Consider the following 17,395-nt stretch of genomic DNA (forward strand, 5'->3'; position numbering starts at 1 on the left):
TTTTTAATTTGCATTTATGAATCTTGTTTTTGCTTTGAACAACATTCCCACCATAAAAAACAAAACTACACAATAAAACAAACCCAATGCAGTTTAGATTCTGATTTTTAATGGTTGTTATTTTGTCCTCAACTGGACTGAAACCGAGTTTAAAAAAAGCTAAAGCTAACATAAAAATAAAGTCCCTAAAAGATCTTCAGCAACCTGAAAATCTGCTAATCCTGGAAAGTCTGATGCCAGGAAGGAGAACCTGGATGAGGATTATCAGTCTGTGTTGAACCGATGTGGGCGGTCTGGGGTCTCTGCGATGTGTTTAAGTGCAGTTGTTTCCTCAGGCTCTGCCGACGTCAGGCTTCACAGCAGATGTTGGGTTGGTGTTTTTATTCCTCATAAATCCAGCAGTCAGTTTACCTGAGCGTAGACCTCGGCGGGTCAAACTGCAGCAGCCTTTCAGGGTCTAACGGGTCTCCTTTTGTTTCCAGCGGCACTTTAATGCTTCAGTTGGATGCTGTTCCTACTGGAGAAGGTGTTCAGGTAAAAGCCCCTTGCTACCTCATCAGACAGGAAGCTGTCAGCATCACACAGGAAGTTCTAATCTGACTGATGTGTTTCCAGGCTGATCGAACGGCTGACAGACTGACTGGATCCATGATGGAATTACAGACGTTACAGGAGGCCCTGAAGGTGGAGATCCAGATCCATCAGGTGGGTTTCCATGTTGCTTTGTCACAATCTCTGTGGGATCAATGTGAACATTTTCACAGAGGAAGCTTTGATCCGTCTGCTGACCCTGAAATGTTCTCTTAAAGCCGGCGGTCCATAAAAATCAGCGATGACATAAAAAAGCAGCTTTTCACTCCTTCTGAAGCTGCTGGATCAATGAAACTATGAATGTTTGACTTTAGTTAGAAGCTCCATTTTAAACCTGAGTGCTGATGATGAGAGAACGGCGCCATCCGTCCTTTAAACAAACCGCAATCAAAATAAAGCTGGTGGACCAATACTCGTTCTTCATTACAACCATTATATATAATCTGTCACATCCTAACAGCCACAGTTGATTAAAAGTGAAATTAAAACTGCTAGATTAGATTAGGACTGGGCAATTCATCGCAATTGAACAAAATGCTATTTTCAAATCGCAGAGCCTCTAAATTTGTCTCTCCTGCCCTTTAGGGGGCAGTAAAACCCTTTAAGTGGGTAGAGAGTTAAGCCTGATAAACCAGACTAAATGTGAGATTAAATGTGTAATTTAGTCTGGCCCCTGATGAATGAGACATCAGAAGATTGTTGATGAGAACAACCAGTTGTCTTTCAAACCATGTCTGTGCCTATTGGCCAACGCTCTGACCAATGAGAGCAACTGACTGTGACGTAGTAAGCGTGACAGAAAGCTGGTGGGGGAGTGTAAACAAACAGCCTGTCTGTAAAACGGCGAATACGTCCTTCTTAAAAATCAATGAGCGTAGAGCCTCTTCCTGCTCACGTTTCAACCAAAACCCCAAGTCTAATCTTTCCAAAACTGATTCCAAAGCTGAGTCAAACGAGAACTGTTCAATAGTTGTTGCCATCTTCCTTGTTGTTCTTTCTCCAGCGTCGTGCAGCTTTGTTGTCACGCCTTCAAAACCCCGCCCGCTTTGCATCTAGAAATTCAAAACAGCCAGCCAGTTCTAGGGCCTGGGGCATTGATCGAGGCTAGACCACTCGCAGGCAAAAATGATCTTGGCCGCTGGCAGGTGGGGCTAGTTTACTAGGTTATAGAGAGTTGCAACTAGCCGCAGATATTTAAATAGTTGCAATTTTTATTTTTTTACTAAATGGTTCAGCCTTAGATTAGATGCATGTATTGCAACCATGTCTCATTTTACCCGTTAGTTTCAGACCTCTGCAGGATTAATGCACAGATTCATATAACCGAGGCTACAAAATTATCTGTTTATTTATTATCAAAGAATTCCCTTTCTCAGCATTTTTTTTGTTCGACTGAAAGAGAGTTTCTTCTCCCACTTGTAGTTCCTACCTGCTACCAACAGGTGTCACTGTGGCTTTCCCTGACTTTGACCCTTCTTTTCCTCTTCTTCTGCAGAAACTGGTGGCTCAGATGAAGCAGGACCCGCAGGTAAGCCCAGCAGATCTCTGCCAAACATGGATCCCGGACCCGGTCCGGTTCTGCTCAGACTGACGGCTCGTTTTTGTTCCAGAACGCAGATCTGAAAAAGCAGCTCCATGAACTCCAAGCAAAGATCACAGCGCTCAGCGAGAAGCAGGTGGGTCCCTGTGCGCTCCTGGTTCTCTGAGGCATTTTATTATTTATTTACTGGAAATCTGATTGGTTTGTTAGCTTATGGATAATTTTTCCTTTTTTTCCAGCTTTCATTGATCCATTAGTTTAACCTTTTGAAATCTGAAAGCACTTAAACACCATTTGGTCTTTTATTGTTTCCCACTTAGTAAAAATGTGTTGTTACTTGTTGTTATATTTATTCTAGAAATACGAGGGATTGTTAAAAGAAGCGTGTTTTTGCAGATGTTTAAAAAATAAGATATGATTTGAGAACTGGTACCAAATACGGTTTTTGTTAGAAATATTATTGAAAACAATATTGATACATCTTTGTCAGGTTTTAAGAGCATCGTTTGTGACAAACGATCTCAGGTTGAACAGTTTCTTTTATAGAATTAATGAAATACATTTTACATCAAGGGAGAAAAGTTTTTGATTATTGAGTTAATCTAAAGTTGATTTTATCGATCGGCTAATTAAATGATAAGCAGCCATTTAGCTTAAAATTGAAATCTTTCCATAACATGAATCACTACATATTTCTTACTTACTTAAATAAGATTAATAAATTATGTGAAACTTCTGCTTTCCAGTGAACGGAGATCTAGATCTATCATTGTTAGACAGTGTATGTTAGATAATCACTACTTTACACTCCGAGGTGGTCACAGGACTCCGGCTCCTTACACGGTGCTTTTTCATTACCTCATAAAGCTTCTCCAGGTTTCATGCTAACAGCTAGCATGTCTTCTTCTATCCTGTTTCAACAGTTGAGCGTAGTGTCGTCCACTGCTCTATCATCTTCTCCTTTTGATCCCAACAGAGAAGTTCTGCTGCTCCGCTTTGCAGCGCCGCTAAATGGGCCCATTTAGGAGAACTGAATGAGTTTATCCAGAGTTTAGATTCACTAACAGAACCACAGCAAATTCTGGATCCTTGGATCGATTAAACAGTGGAAATAATCCGGACCGGACTCTAGATCCATTCATGGTTCTGTTCTAGCATGGCTCAACTCTATTACTTCTATTGTGAACAACAGTGAGGCTCTGCTCCCTCTAGTGGACAAAGGTAACATTACAATACTGAGCAGATGTTTTAATCTAATTAAATTAATTTAACATTTTAACATTAATTAACTATCAATCAATAATTAATTGTAAGTAAGGGTTAACTCCCTAATTATATTATTCATAATCCCTGTGATACCCAAGCAAACCTCCTAGATTTTAACATCAGTGCAAAGCCAGTTATGTTAACAGAAAAGTCAGGAATGACCTAGAAATGACATCAGGCTTCTGGTGCGTCACATATCATCCTGATGGGCCGTTAAGGTCAATGACATGAATAATATGTGACCAAAAGTTACACGGCATCATTATGGAGGCATTTGGGTTGCCAGGCAACCATGACTGAAACATTTAGCTAAACAGAGCGTAGGGCTGATGACTCACATGTCCTAATTGGCTCCATTAGTGACCCTAACGGCCCTTTAGGTTTGATGATCTGAATCTTATAAAGTCTGATCCTCAAATCCATCATCATCTTCTTTACATCTCTTATAAAAGCAGTTTTTAACTTCTGTCCACGGGCTGATTGTTCAGGAGCTTTTGAAGCTTTGAAAGGCCAGTCTTTAAATAAACAAAACAAACAAATGTAATTTTATTTCCAAAGTTCAGTGGGAAAAACCTTGAACGATAATTTCTTTTTTTATGTTTATTTTGTAAAAACAATAAAAATTAGAAATACTTTTTTAATTTTCTGGCTACTAATGCCACTACGATGAGGCCCCTCCTTCCAGCATACAGGTCACCATCCTGTGAGACTGTCTTCTTATTAAACATTACTGGACAAACATCCATGCTGCTCTACGAGGTGGCGTAAGGGTAAAATCTGTAAACTTTGGACATTTACCTCAGTAGTTTGACGACAACTGTGAGCAAGAAGAGCCTGACATAGTCTGCGTCCACACAGCAGCCGGAAGGGACCCAAATCCTGTTTCTGACTGTTTCATGGCAGTCTGAACAACACAGATCGTCTACGTGTGTCACAGTGAATGCAAATGTGCCCCCGCCCCCTTCTGCAGCACTCTGCTGCATCTCCCCAAAATTCGTAGTTGACCGCAGACAGGAGGCCTCTGTTTGGTCAAATCTACATCCGCTCTACACTATCCGTATTTCCTGTTTGGTTCCTTACCAGCTTGTTTTGTTTGTATGACCGCCACTCTGGAAAACTACTTATGAAGATGGACCAGCTAGAAGAGCGAGGTGTGTGAGAACGCTGGGAGCCTTTTCCACCTGGATTCCCGCTCTTTTTCGCCCTCATGTCCCTACTATGTCGCACAAACTTGCCCCCACTTCCTCGCCACCTCGGCTGTATCTAGACCCACAGCTAGTTCCTGATTGTCTCTTTTGGGTTGTGGCGTGGAATAACATAGCGCAGACCACGCTTCAAATTTGGGCATAAATCAAACATATTTGCTCTCTGTGACACACTGCAGCGGGAGGATAAGCGGCCATTTAGAGGTTGAAAACATGTAGTTTAACACCTACCATTGAAAGTCTGTGAATGACTAGTCATTCTCATCTCCTCTTCATCCTCATTGACTCCATCTTCCCCCCGATTTTTCCTCCAATCAGGCGTCAGTCTAAAACATGGAGCAGCAGCTGTAGAACATATTCACCATCTGGATTCTGTTCATTATCCATTGAAAAACGCTCATTTGACCCAGAATTTACACCCATTTTCTACCACTATCCGTTTCATTTCCGGGTTTGGTATCTTTTTATATTAGAATTAGAATTTTTTTCGTGGTTTACTTTATGGTAAAAAGCTTTAAGGTGAAGCCTGTTGGTCCTGGGGTTTGCTGGGTTCAGGGGGTGACCCTGAATAAAACAAACCTTATTCTAAATCATTAGTACCTGCATATACAAAGACTCTATATTGTCGGTTATAAACGGCAGGAGAGGACTTCCAATAAAATGTTTCACCCCCACTTTAAATTCCAGTTTTCTCCTAATGCGTCCATCAAGGAGTCGGAACCAACCGGCTGGTACCGGTTAATTTCAGGGATTAACTTTAGTAAAGGAGGATGTTTGTAGGAACATGCCGAGATGTTAGAACCTCCTCTGGGTTCTGCTGAGCTTTGGCCTCGCTGTGGAGGTTTAGTTCGGACCCAGAACAAACCGAACTCTAAAAACCGTCTGATGTAGATGTTGGAGCTGTATTTATGCTTCTTTTTTCCTATAGCTTCACTTTTTTATGTTTTTTGGTCTTTGAAATGCTTCTGGGTTTTTTTCCCTGTTTGTCTTTTTGCAGCAGATTTTAATCGTTTCTGTTGTCCCTCTGAGTCTTTTCAGCAGCTCTTTGTTGTTGTTTTTTTTTGAAGGCAATAGTAATCATCATGATGGCTGTAATAATGTAATAACCATGCTGCCGTCGTCATTGGAGATGAATGTTTCTTTAGAAACAGCCGCCCCTTAGTTGTGCTTCAGGATCTTCTGAAGCCTCTTTGTTGTGGGTAGCTGATCTATTTTTACCAACTTTTTGAGCGTTTCTATTTCGGTCCACTCCCTGCAGGTCGATTTGATTTGCTCTGCGTTGTGGTGAGTGTGGATTGAGAGAGGAGGAAGAGGCCAAAAGGGGAGCGTAGCTGGAAGTTCTGTACATTAGACTCTGCAAGCGGCTGGTCGGCACTTTAATATGTAGATCAGATGGATGGAGATGTATGCGCCAAGAAAGTTGGATTAATTAACCTGAAGTCTTTTTTGGATCCTTATCAGCTTCCATGGGTCAAAGTTCTTATATATATAAATTTTTCCGCGGATTTATTGGCTTTTCGTTTTTAAATGTTTCCAAGCAGAATCTTTTCTTATGACCAGAAGCGTCCAATCAGACCATCCGTGTCCCCGAGCTGAGTCCCTGTCTGATGGGTCTGATCTGAATCCAGGGCCGCATGGGGTTAAAGGTCAGGCTGAAGGCGTCGGGGTGATCGGGGGTGAAGTGGTCGTGTTAAACCAGCAGCTGTAGATCAGCTCTCTGCTCTGACAGACGCTCTTTGATCGGCTGTCGCTGCATTTAATTCCTTCTTGAGAGTTGCCGTTGCCGGGCAACAGAGGGGCCTCATCTTCTGTTAGTTTCTGTTTTTCCACATGACCTTCTGTGCTGCTGTCCCACAACCCCTGATCTTCCTCCTCCTCCTGACGCCTGGTGTCCTCTCTTTCTAGTTTTCACTTTTCATCCTCTTCTCTTTCTGAGGATCTAATGAAACCTTCAGGGTTTCTGCTGAATGGAAAAGTTTTGGATTTAACTTCAATCTTTTCCAAGTCTGGATAAGGATGGAGAGAAGAAATAAAAAAGAGAAAAGCATTTTTGATATTCCTAATTATCCGTTTCATACTCTTAAACATTTATTAAAACATATTCTCTCACATCTCCTCAGCTTCTACCCTTGAAAACAACATGAACGTGAATATCTATCTTTACCAACCGTAACCCTTCTATAGAGAGGTGGAGCTCTGTCTGCACAGACAGGCTAGCTAACGTGGCTCTTTGCCGTTTATTTTCTTCCCTACAAAAAGCTCTGGCGTCCCCCTGCTAAGGCTTGTCCCACTCTTTAGATTTTATTCCCCATCCTTCACTCTAAAAACCTTTTCAGGCCTTTAGTGCTTCCTTTCCTTCCAGCCTTGCCGTATTTCCTTCCTTGTATCCTTGCTTCCTTCCTTCCTGCAGCATTGTAAACATAATTGATCCAAAATGTGAAAGTGACCAAATGCACTAAAATAAACTTATAAAAAGAAATGATCAGTACATAGATTACTTAATAAATTTAGGGAGGTGAATCCAAACGGTGACTTAAAGGAGCCATGTTCCGGAGGACCTCAGGTTTTCTGGGATCAGAGAAGGTCTGGATGGTTCATAGGTGGGAGGAACTCTGAAGATCAATGGCAAGATAGAACTGTCGTCTCCTCCAAGCAGGTAGCCAGAGGATGGAGGTTAAAAGATAAACTGGTTATTAATGTTCATGCTGGAGCTTTAATGTTGCATTTTATTATAAAGAAAATAGAAAATAACTGATAAATTCCCATGAAGCTGCATGTTCACCCGGTTTATTTAAAGAGAATTGTTCCACTAGTTTGTCCTCTTTCTTTAAATACATTGTTTTAGTTCATGGAAAGAGTAGAAATAGTGAAGCTCCTTTTAAAATAAGAGCCTGTTTGACCTTTTTAAAGCTAGAGATGAATAAGAGAGAGAAGTCATGTATTTTTCTTTCTCTGTGTTCAGAAAAAGGTGGTGGAACAGCTGAGAAAAGAGCTGCTGGTGAAGCAGGAACCAGAGGCCAAACTCCAGCTGCAGGTCCAAGCTGCTCCCGTAGGGGGCGACCTGAAGCCGGCCAACCTGCTGCAGAGCCAGCAGATCCCTGGAGGGCTGCAGCAGGTGGGTCACGTTGCTCCCTGTGATCCGACTCGCCGTTCAGCAGCCGTCTCAGTCTGTCTTCTCCCTGAACAGACGCTGACAGTCACACCGGTCCTCACCGCCAAGACTCTGGTGCTGAAAGCCGCTGCCACGCCCGCCCTGCCCGGAGCCATCCTGTCGCAGCGCCCTCCCACCGTCGCTATGGTAACCACAGCTATCACCAAACCCGACTCGCAGAGCGTCCCCATCAACCTGCAGGTGGCCAGCAGACTGACCAATCAGAGCGCGGAGCCCGTCCGACTGGTCTCCAAGAACGCCGTGGTGGTAAGTTCCTCCGACGCCAGCCGGGCATCCAGCTGCTCCAGAAGCGCTTCTGTGGTCTCGGGGAAACGTTCTGCCAGGCTGTGGTGTGAGTGGTGGCCTTTCAGCAGCTGGCAGTGATCTCAGAGAACGGTGCGAACACGGACGTCACCGTGAAGTGGGCCTTGATGCGGGCAGGAAGGTCCGCGCTCTCACTCTGATCTTGATTTTAAAACGCAGATCTCAGAGGAAAGGTTCGTTCATCAGCTCCACGTTAAGAACAGACAAAAACAATACAATCTTTTTAATTTTTTACATGGAGCAGAATCCAAAGCTCTGAACAACCTTCCGACCAATCAGGTTCCGCCTTTTTTTTTCCCGATGCAGCAACTTTACTTCAGACTCTCCCGACAGAAACGGACATCACATGTTTGGAGACGTTAGAATCGGCTTAGTGTGGCGTACATTTGAATTCAGCCACATTTACCGTCATCCTTCTAAATAAAATGGCGGTGGCTTTAACAATGATTGATGAAACATCAGAGAAAATGAAGAACGAGCAGCAGAGCTACGGGACTGAAATCAAAGTTACATCAGGGTTAGTTTGTAAAATGATAAACTCTGTTCAGGTCATCATCTAAAGATGAAGTTATGAACCAAGTAGACTGACGGGCTGAGCAAAGACAACGTTAACCAGATCAGGAGGTCATGCTCAGAGATCCTCAGAAGCTTCTGTCAGATCAAGATGGAGGGCGATGATGCTGTGTTCCTGAGCAGGTGTGTTCCATCCAGGGTTGCAACTAACAAATATTTTGCAAGTTGATTAATCTGTCGATAATTTTTTCAATTAATTGATGGATAATTGGATAACCAAAGGTTCCTTAAAGAAGATATTTTATGTAATTAAACCTTGTGAAAATAAAATGAGTTCTGGATAGACAATATAGATGGGAAAAAATTTTTTTTTATCTTGAATGCAAGATTTTTATATATTTTTTCACAATTTTGATATAATTATTGCTCTAAGAGGGTCACTCTGTCAGCTAAAGGCCTATTTTACAGTTTCTATACTCCAGTGAACGATTAATCGATAACTAAATTAGTTTACGATTATTTTTATAATCGATTATTCCGATTAATTGTTTCAGCCCTAGTCCCACCCCAGCCCCCGTAGAGCCTGAAGGAAGTGATAAATCGGGACAGTCTAGCCTTCAGCGGCTGTCCCGCCCGTAACTTTGGTTGCCTAGCAACCGACACAGCAGGAGGCCGTGAAGCCATCGGATGGTGGCAGCTCGTACTTATGGGGTCAGGGCTGCAGATTTCTGTGTTGTGATGATTTTCCGAAAAACGTTTCGGTTGGAAAATATAGAAACCAGTGGGAATTAATAGAACAAATCATGTTTGTGTGAAAAATATATTAGTCAATAGTCAAGAATGATCAGATTTATGAATGTTCGCTTTATTTTTTTATCCACAGTATTTAGTATTATTTTTGGGTGGATCCCAACTATTATATGCTCTGATTATTATTATTCAATGTTTGAGGAACCATTGCACCGTAGCTCCTAATGTAAATCCAATTATCTTTTTTTTTTTATTTAGTTTAAGACAAGATTTAGTGAAAAACATATGAGTGAACCAAGCTTGAACACTTCAGTATCATCGAAATGACTCGTGTGTTTAACACCCAGCAGGCGGTTCAGATTAGTGAGCTGGGATTCGGGCGGCTTTGTGTCAGAGCTTTGCCATATCTGGCTGCCATTGCTGCCAGTGCTTGACCAATCTACTTCAACCCGCACTGAATCATGGGAAACGATGGGCCATGAAGGATCTTTAGATCGGCCAAAGAGGACGGATTTGTGGATCGGTACGGTTTTCGGTGCGGCGCTGTGGCGTTACTGGTCTACCAAGGATGCAGCCGCTGAATTGGTGGCGACGGTGTCATGCTGTGGGATGACTCTCTTCAGCAGCCGAGTTCATGGGAGGGCAATATAATGTCCAGAACAAAATCCAGTGCAGACTTAAAAACTGTTGTTTTGACCTTTTCTAATCTAATTTATTTATTTTTTTATTTGATTTTTAGATTTTTTTCTTCTAAGGAATAGGGGAAGAAAAACACTGTGATCCATATTTGTGAGAAGTAAACTAGTCTGAGTGGCTGAATACAGATGAACATCCGACTAAAAGGTTTTCTTGGACACTTTTCCTAAAGTTAAATTATAGTTTACTTTTTTATTCCAGTAAAATACATTAAATTTGTCGTATCAACATAAAAACTCTCAAAGGATACGATTAAATTTCAGTTTCTGAAAACCCTGCTGGTTTAGTTCTGTACGGTGCAGATCTATGCAGAGGTTTCCGCAGTGGACGGACGGCGTCGGTCGGGTTGATCAGAACCAGCTGTGTGGTTGTCAGGTCCACAGACCCACGTTGTGCTGTGGTTTTGTCTCAGCTGCAGGCCACCACCACATCCGCCCAGCCAATCAAAGTTCCTCAGTTTGTCGCTCCTCCTAGACTGACGCCTCGGCCCACCTTTCAGCCACAGGTGCGTCCCTGAAGCCCCGCCTCCACACCCTGACCTCCCCCCTCCCCCTCTCCGACCAATGTGTGTGGCCCTACCTGAGGTGATGTGCTCACTCTCCAGCAGAGGGCAGCAAAGCAAACACTCCTGCCTTGCTCCGTGGCACTAAAACGTTGTTTTCTCTGTGCCGCCTCATTCCTTCTCCTCATGCTGTGCTTCTTTTGGTTTTTATCTAACTGACCCATGAACAGGCGGCTGTTGGGGTGTCCCGCCTCCCTCTGACTCTCTGTGTGTGTTTGTGTGGACCTTATTGTGATGAAGGTTTGTTCTCCTGCAGCTTCTTGGTATTTTCAGTTTCTGGCTGTCTGTGTGTTTTAACCCTGGAAGTCGAAGCGGAAATGTTGGCAGATGTTTGAGCTGAGTAACGCCTCTGAGAGTCGCTGCGCCCCCTGCTGTCTGCAGCTGGAACTCCAGGAGCTGCTTAGGCACCAGGGCGTCCGACATCCTATCTATTTATCCTTTGATAGGGACAAGCAGCTCAGTCTGGTTTCACTGATTGGCACTTTGGTTGCTATGGTTATCCAAATATGTAAACAGCTGATTGATGCCCAGCTTCTATCACAGACGGCCAAAACTGGGGCTTAAACGTAGATGGGTTCAGAATATGTTGACAATAGGAAAGGCTGACAGAGTATTTCAGAGTACTTTGTTTTTCCTCACAGGGAGGCCATCTGCTGAATCCTCTGGAAATAGATTTCAGGAGCAGCAGCTTCAGTAGTGGCTGGTTTGGAGAGGCCTCAGAGTCGTTACCCAGCCCTGTCTGATCTCTAAATGTTGCCGTCCTCTGACTGGTTGTTGTCATTAACAGGTCAGGCCGAGGCTGGCCACGCCCACCAACGTCCCCATCGCTCCAGCCCCTCCCCCTCCCATGATGGCGGCTCCCCAGTTGCTTCAGAGGCCCGTCATGTTGGCAACCAAGCTGGCGACCTCGCTGCCTTCGGCCGCTCCAATCCACCAGGTCCGCATCGTCAACGGGCAGCCCTGTGGCAAGACGGGCTCTGCCCCTCTGACCGGCATAGTCATCACAACGCCCGTCACCGCCACCCCCACACGGCTCGCCAGCCCCGCCCAGGCGCTTACTAACACCGCTCCTCTCCCGACTCCACCCCCTCCAGCCCCGCCCATCCAAATTAGCAGCTTGATCGTTGAGCCGAAGGTAAGAACATAAATACTACCTGGATGTTTGGGATGAACAATACACGTATAACCTTGTTAATAACTAGGCTGCCTTAGTTTTATCTAGGCACTGAGAACTAAAGGGGTACTGTTTAGGTACTAATCAGGTACTATGTTGGTACTGTTCAATCCAGATTATTTATATATGTCCAATTCACAACACCTCTTATCAGCCTCCTGCTGAGGCTGACTGGGGTTCGGGGAGACAGAAGCAGACATAGAAAAGGAACATAGAAGCACTGATCTATAAATACTAGGGGTGGAACGGTTCACAAAATCCACGATTCGGTTCGGTTCATGGTTTCGTGGTCACGGTTTTCAGTTCGGCATATGTTGATTGTTAGCCTGACATGTTGGTCATGTTGCTGTTAGCATAAACAAAACGTGTTGCACAATGCTTGCACACTGTTGCCATTTTAATCCACAGATTTCTTTCCGCCGTCATCGTAGGTCACTCTAAATGCAAAGTGGTCCCATACAGCAGACCTATAAAGTGCTGCTGGCGCGTCTTCCAACTCCTGTTCTTTCCCACTCGCCATACCCACACAATTCTCCACAACAACTAATTTTTTTTTCTGCTACACCCGGCTACGCTGCTTCGCTTCTTCTTATTTTTCGCTTATCTTATTTTTGGTCGCACTACCGCCACCTTCTGCTCTGGAGTGTAAACGCTTCCCCTATCAGAAAAAGGAGCAGCGCATAAACCGAACACAACTCGCGCAATTTGAACCGAGACAATCGAACCTTTTCTAATATAGAAAGTATTTCTATATTAGAAAAGGGAATAGTAAGCCAGCTCCACAGGTGGCTCTGTCCAGTACAGTTAAGTAGCTCTGAGCCAGTTTTCATGCCACAGGGATGAAAGAGAACATCCATTTAGCCACAGTAAAAGCTGAGCCCACAGATATAGGAGCGTAAATGGACTAAACACTGAAAAATCTAAGGTGTGGATGGCAGCAGCACAGCTACGAGATGAAGCTACTATGATGAGCTAAAGCAGAGAGAGCATAAACTTAGAGATTGGACTAACAAATGCTCTAGAATGGGAGATGCAAAATGATGAAAAAGGGGTCCCTATGTCCTCCAGCAGTCTAAACCTATTGCAGCATAACTATAGAGATAGTTCAGGATAACCAGAGTCAGTCTATCAGCTTTATCGAAAAGGAACGTTTTAAGGCTACCCTTAAAAGTAGACATGGTGTCTATCAGCAGTCTATGTGCTACTTGACAACAATACAGGTAAAAAAAAAACACCAATATCAGCCCAAATTATCCACCAGTGGATGTATTTGTTTAAGTTTGAGCTTGTCACATTTTATTTTATATAATGACTTTATAAATCATAGTTCTTCAGTGTAGCCCAGGCTAACGGTGGCAGCTAGCTTAAAGCTTGTAGCTTCTCCTCTTCCTCTGGTTAACCTCCAGCAGCTCTATACATCTCTCATAACCTTAACCTGTTGTCACCTTCCTCCTCTTCCTTCAGCAGACTGTTAAACTGGAAGCAGCGGAACAGAAAGCTGTGGTCACCCTGCCGTCCTCCTCCACCCCTCCACTGTCTCCGCCCCCCAGACCCAAAAAGGAGGAGAACCCAGAGGTGAGACTAGCTGAACATCTCTTCGTTGAGCATCCTCTCTAAAGAAATCACTGTTATAGTTTCTGCTTAATCACGTTGTTAAGAGTCACCTTGATGATCAAACATGCAGGTGGATCAGTTTCCTAACAAACCCCGGTTCCAAATACTATTTACTGCTGGTTTGGGTTCTTTAGAAGTGTAAATGTTGTGTTTATCAGAGGGCTGATGAGCTAAACCCTGTTCCTCTTTTAGAAACTGGCCTTCATGGTGTCTCTGGGCCTCGTCACACACGACCACCTGGAAGGTGAGAGATGCACCGATTGGCTGCAGAAAGCAAATCTTATCTGCTCTGAAACCCCGGTTTCTGTTCTCGCAGAGATCCAAAGCAAACGGCAGGAGAGGAAGAGGAGAACGACAGCTAACCCGGTGTACAGCGGAGCTGTGTTCGAGCCCGAGGTACGACCGCCTGGAGTTCAGCTGGACGTGGAGCGTGGAAGTCTGCTCTAATTCAGGCTTTTTATTCAAATGTCATTAACCACTCGGTTCTTTTGGTTCTGTTGCAGAGGAAAAAGAGCGCAGTGAGCTACCTGAACAGCCCTCTGCACCAGGGGACCAGGAAGAGAGGTCTGTATGAAACCCAGAGGCTGTCAGTCAGTCTGATCTGAAGTCTGTAGAGAAGAACTGGAGCCAGCAGACCGAGCTGCTCCTCTAATAACACGCCATATAACAACTCCTGCTCTCCTCTGCTGCTTCCTGTCGCTTCTGTCACGTTTCCTTTGTCAGAGCTTCTCCTTCACCCACCTCAGAGAAGTCAGGCTCTTTGTGCCGTAGTTCACAGAGAGCAAGTTGAGTCAGAACGAGTTCTTATTGATGTTGTTCATCAGGGCGTCTTATTTAAGCCCAGAGCACCTCAGGGAGCTCAACGAGGAACATTCTAAAGCTTGGTTTATGCTTGATGTGTCCACGAGGTCTCCGCCGCCAAAATACATCATTTTGAGCTTCCATGCCCCTCCATGCGGAGTACCTAGGAAAATTTGTAACAATTTAAAGGATCTGCACAGAAAACACGGCGAGGGGCAGCAGCTCCAGGTAGTGCACAAATGTAAACATCTACAGACATCCCGTCATTTTAGCTTATAAATATCACCACTATCAACACATTGCGGAAAAACGGCGCTGATTTCTACTTCCTCCTGTAGTGTGGTGTTGTCGGTTTGCTGTTTGTGCTGAGAAAGCCTCCCCACAGCCGGCCAGAACGGGGAAAGCCCCACAGAGTATAAATGTTGCAGACGCTTTGACCATCGCCTCCTGTCCGCGCGTCAAGCATAATGAGCCCTTCACCAGGTGGCGCTATGCGTGCCAGGTGTAACTTGCGTGTGTGGATCTGGAATGCGCATCGATAAAATCCAAAATGTCTCTCTGTAAAAAGTTCTTCAGTTCGTAGCACGGTGTGCGGATGTTCAGGGGTCTGAGCACTTTATGGAGAACAGGGCTGGTCTGTTGCCTGCTGGGACCCAAGCAGCGGCGTGTTGATCTTACAGCCGGGCCTGATGGCAGCGTTACTTCTGATTCTGAGGTAGACTGGGTTCCGCTGCCACCACCGTTATAAACCAGTTTAAGCTGATTTGCCCTTAAGAAAAACACCTGGGAACTGTGCCTCTCCATCATGGAGGAGGCCGTCAGGCGACGTTCTTGGTTCATCTGAAAATTTCTTTTATCCATAAACCTTTAAACCTGAAGCATTAAGCAGCCGTCTGCTCATCGTAGAGTTCCCAAGTGTGTCTGCGTGGCTGGGAGCAAACCCGCCCTGACATCACTGGGGTATATAAGGAGGCCCGGTCCGGCTTGCTGTGGTGGGATCGGTTTGGTTCTGGAGCTCTCTGACAAACGACCAAAAATCCAGTTTAACCTTTAATACTGATGCATCCTGAGGTCCTAACGAAGCTCTAGTTGCTCTAATTCTGGATAAGGTTTGGTGTCTGGTGTGTGCAGCTGTAACCCGACTAACAGGCAGCTGCTGCTGTAACATCTCACTGACCTACAGCTTCAACATGAGGGGTCGTAGCTTTAATAAACCGAAATAAGTCAGACACTAACGCACCCTTAAATGAATCTCAGGTCTCATTTCTGCTCTCGGATGCTCAGCCGAGGTTCTACCCTGCAGCAGCAGTCGTCAGTCAGACTGATGACTGACTGACTCTCCTGCAGCCACATCCTGGGGTTATTTACTTCACTTCCTGTTTGTCTTTTAACTTCCGGCCTCCTCAGGTCTGCAGTCTGGTTCGTAGCCTGATGACACCTTAAGTTTCACTGTTTTTTTTTTGTTTGTTTGTTTGTTTTTTTTTGCTCGTCTCTCAAAGGAGTTAACTTCGTTCATTTAACCAGTGATCCAGGCTGTGATGGGGAACCGCCTCTGTCAGCATCAGGAGATCATCGATCCATATTTGTTGGATACGTCAGGCTCTATCTACACAGTACAGCTGGTTTGTTGGGGTTGTTAATCTGGACAAACTGACCTCTCATTCCTGTGACTCCATCACCTGCTAATGAATGAGGGTTCCTGAGGGAACCGTAGATCCCCACCATCCAGATTAGCTTTGCTCCTTCAAATTTCTCCAGTCTTTGATGGTTTCGAGCAAACGTTTCCATTCTGTCAGACTGACCTTGTCTCACAAACTGTGAGATGCTCTGCTACTTTTATAAAATCCTCTCAATCCTGCTGCTTTGGTGGTTCTGCAGCTTCAATGCAGAAATTGTGGCTTACAGGTAGCCTGATAAACCAGACTAAATTTGAGATTAAATGTGTAATTTAGTTTGGCGATGAATGAGTCATCGGAAGATTTTTGATGAGAAAAACGCGTTGCACCATGTCTGTGCCTATTGGCCAACGCTCTGACCAAAGAGCCCAACTGACTGTGACGTAGTAAGAGCGACAGAAAGCTGGTGGGGGAGTGTAAACAAACAGCCTGTCGGTAAAACGTGTATACGTCCTAATTAAAAATGATGAGCGTAGAGCCTCTTCCTGTTCACGTTTCAACGAAAACCCCAAGTCTAATCCTTCCAAAGCTGAGTCAAACAAGAACTGTTCAACAGTTGTTGCCATCTTCCTTGCTGTGTTTTCTCCAGTGTTGCGCGACTTTGTCGTCACGCCCTCCAAACCCCGCCCGCTTTGCATCCAGAAATTTAAAACACATCTCTGCGTTGTGATTGGCCCGCCAGTTCTAGGGCCTAGAGCATTGATCGAGGCTAGACCACTCGCAGGCAAAAATGATTTAGGCCGCTGGCGGGTGGGGCTAGATTACTAGGCTAGCTAACAGGTGGAAATGGAAACGATCTGTCTTAATGTCAGACAGGAAACCAGTGCAAATCAGTGGTTCTATCCCAGTCAGATCTGGGATTTCCTTTGTTTGGTTTATACCTGGTAAAAGGAAACCTAGCTTCATTATGGATGATGGTTCCAGTGCGGTCCTGTAGAGACCTAGAGCTTCAGAAACGGACCAAACATGACGGACACCGAGAACTGTCTAATCTGTTCTACAGTTCCTTCAAATCAGGGCTGGACCAAAGCAGATCAAAGCAGAACCAAAAAGATGATATCAATCCCTGAGGATTAATGATTTATCAGGGTCAACCTTCTGTTTCAAACATCCAGGTTTTTCTGGGAATGAAAGGAACTTTTTATTCCCTCAGATTTTCCTTGTCTGGATCAATAATGTATCTCTGAAATAACCGAAAGTCTGAAACGTGCTGCAGGGGTCAGAACCTTCTGCTGGTCCCGGAGCGTTTCCAGTGACTCCGGACTTCCTGTGGAGGCAGGAAGTTAAAGGGGTGGGGGGGTCTACCTGAGCAGGTGTGCTGGTCTGTCTGAATGCAGTCTGCATGTAGCTGATGTCGTTCACTAACACTGCTGTCTGTGCTTCTGACTCCTCTCCCTCACTGCTCCCTGATTCATGCTAGCCAACGAAGACTCCCTTTCCAAGGTATGTCATACAGACGCTCTGTTTTTTGTCTTCTCCCCCCTCTCCATCTTTCTTTTTTTTTTTCTTTTTTTTTTTTCTTTGTTTTCCGT

The 17,395-nt window shown here is 44.6% G+C and overlaps 1 protein-coding gene across 4 annotated transcripts in view; it reads left to right on the plus strand.

The window, feature by feature from the left end:
• Window positions 1-17,395, plus strand: part of phf21ab (PHD finger protein 21Ab) — a 29,174-nt gene that overhangs the window by 8,639 nt on the left and 3,140 nt on the right. For 2 of the 4 annotated variants that reach the window (XM_038282195.1, XM_038282196.1), the window contains exons 3-14: window positions 483-534; window positions 616-705; window positions 2,087-2,119; window positions 2,202-2,267; window positions 7,565-8,020; window positions 10,449-10,541; window positions 11,386-11,733; window positions 13,237-13,347; window positions 13,579-13,630; window positions 13,703-13,782; window positions 13,890-13,950; window positions 17,284-17,306. In XM_038282195.1, the coding sequence (XP_038138123.1) occupies window positions 493-534; window positions 616-705; window positions 2,087-2,119; window positions 2,202-2,267; window positions 7,565-8,020; window positions 10,449-10,541; window positions 11,386-11,733; window positions 13,237-13,347; window positions 13,579-13,630; window positions 13,703-13,782; window positions 13,890-13,950; window positions 17,284-17,306 (1,455 nt within the window). In that variant the 5' untranslated portion in view covers window positions 483-492. The remainder of the gene's footprint in view (window positions 1-482; window positions 535-615; window positions 706-2,086; window positions 2,120-2,201; window positions 2,268-7,564; window positions 8,021-10,448; window positions 10,542-11,385; window positions 11,734-13,236; window positions 13,348-13,578; window positions 13,631-13,702; window positions 13,783-13,889; window positions 13,951-17,283; window positions 17,307-17,395) is intronic. The other 2 variants (XM_038282197.1, XM_038282194.1) reach the window with 2 other exon arrangements.

The sequence above is a fragment of the Cyprinodon tularosa genome, unplaced genomic scaffold, assembly GCF_016077235.1.
Source record: "Cyprinodon tularosa strain WSP-4 unplaced genomic scaffold, ASM1607723v1 ctg180, whole genome shotgun sequence".
Taxonomy (NCBI): Eukaryota; Metazoa; Chordata; class Actinopteri; order Cyprinodontiformes; family Cyprinodontidae; genus Cyprinodon; species Cyprinodon tularosa.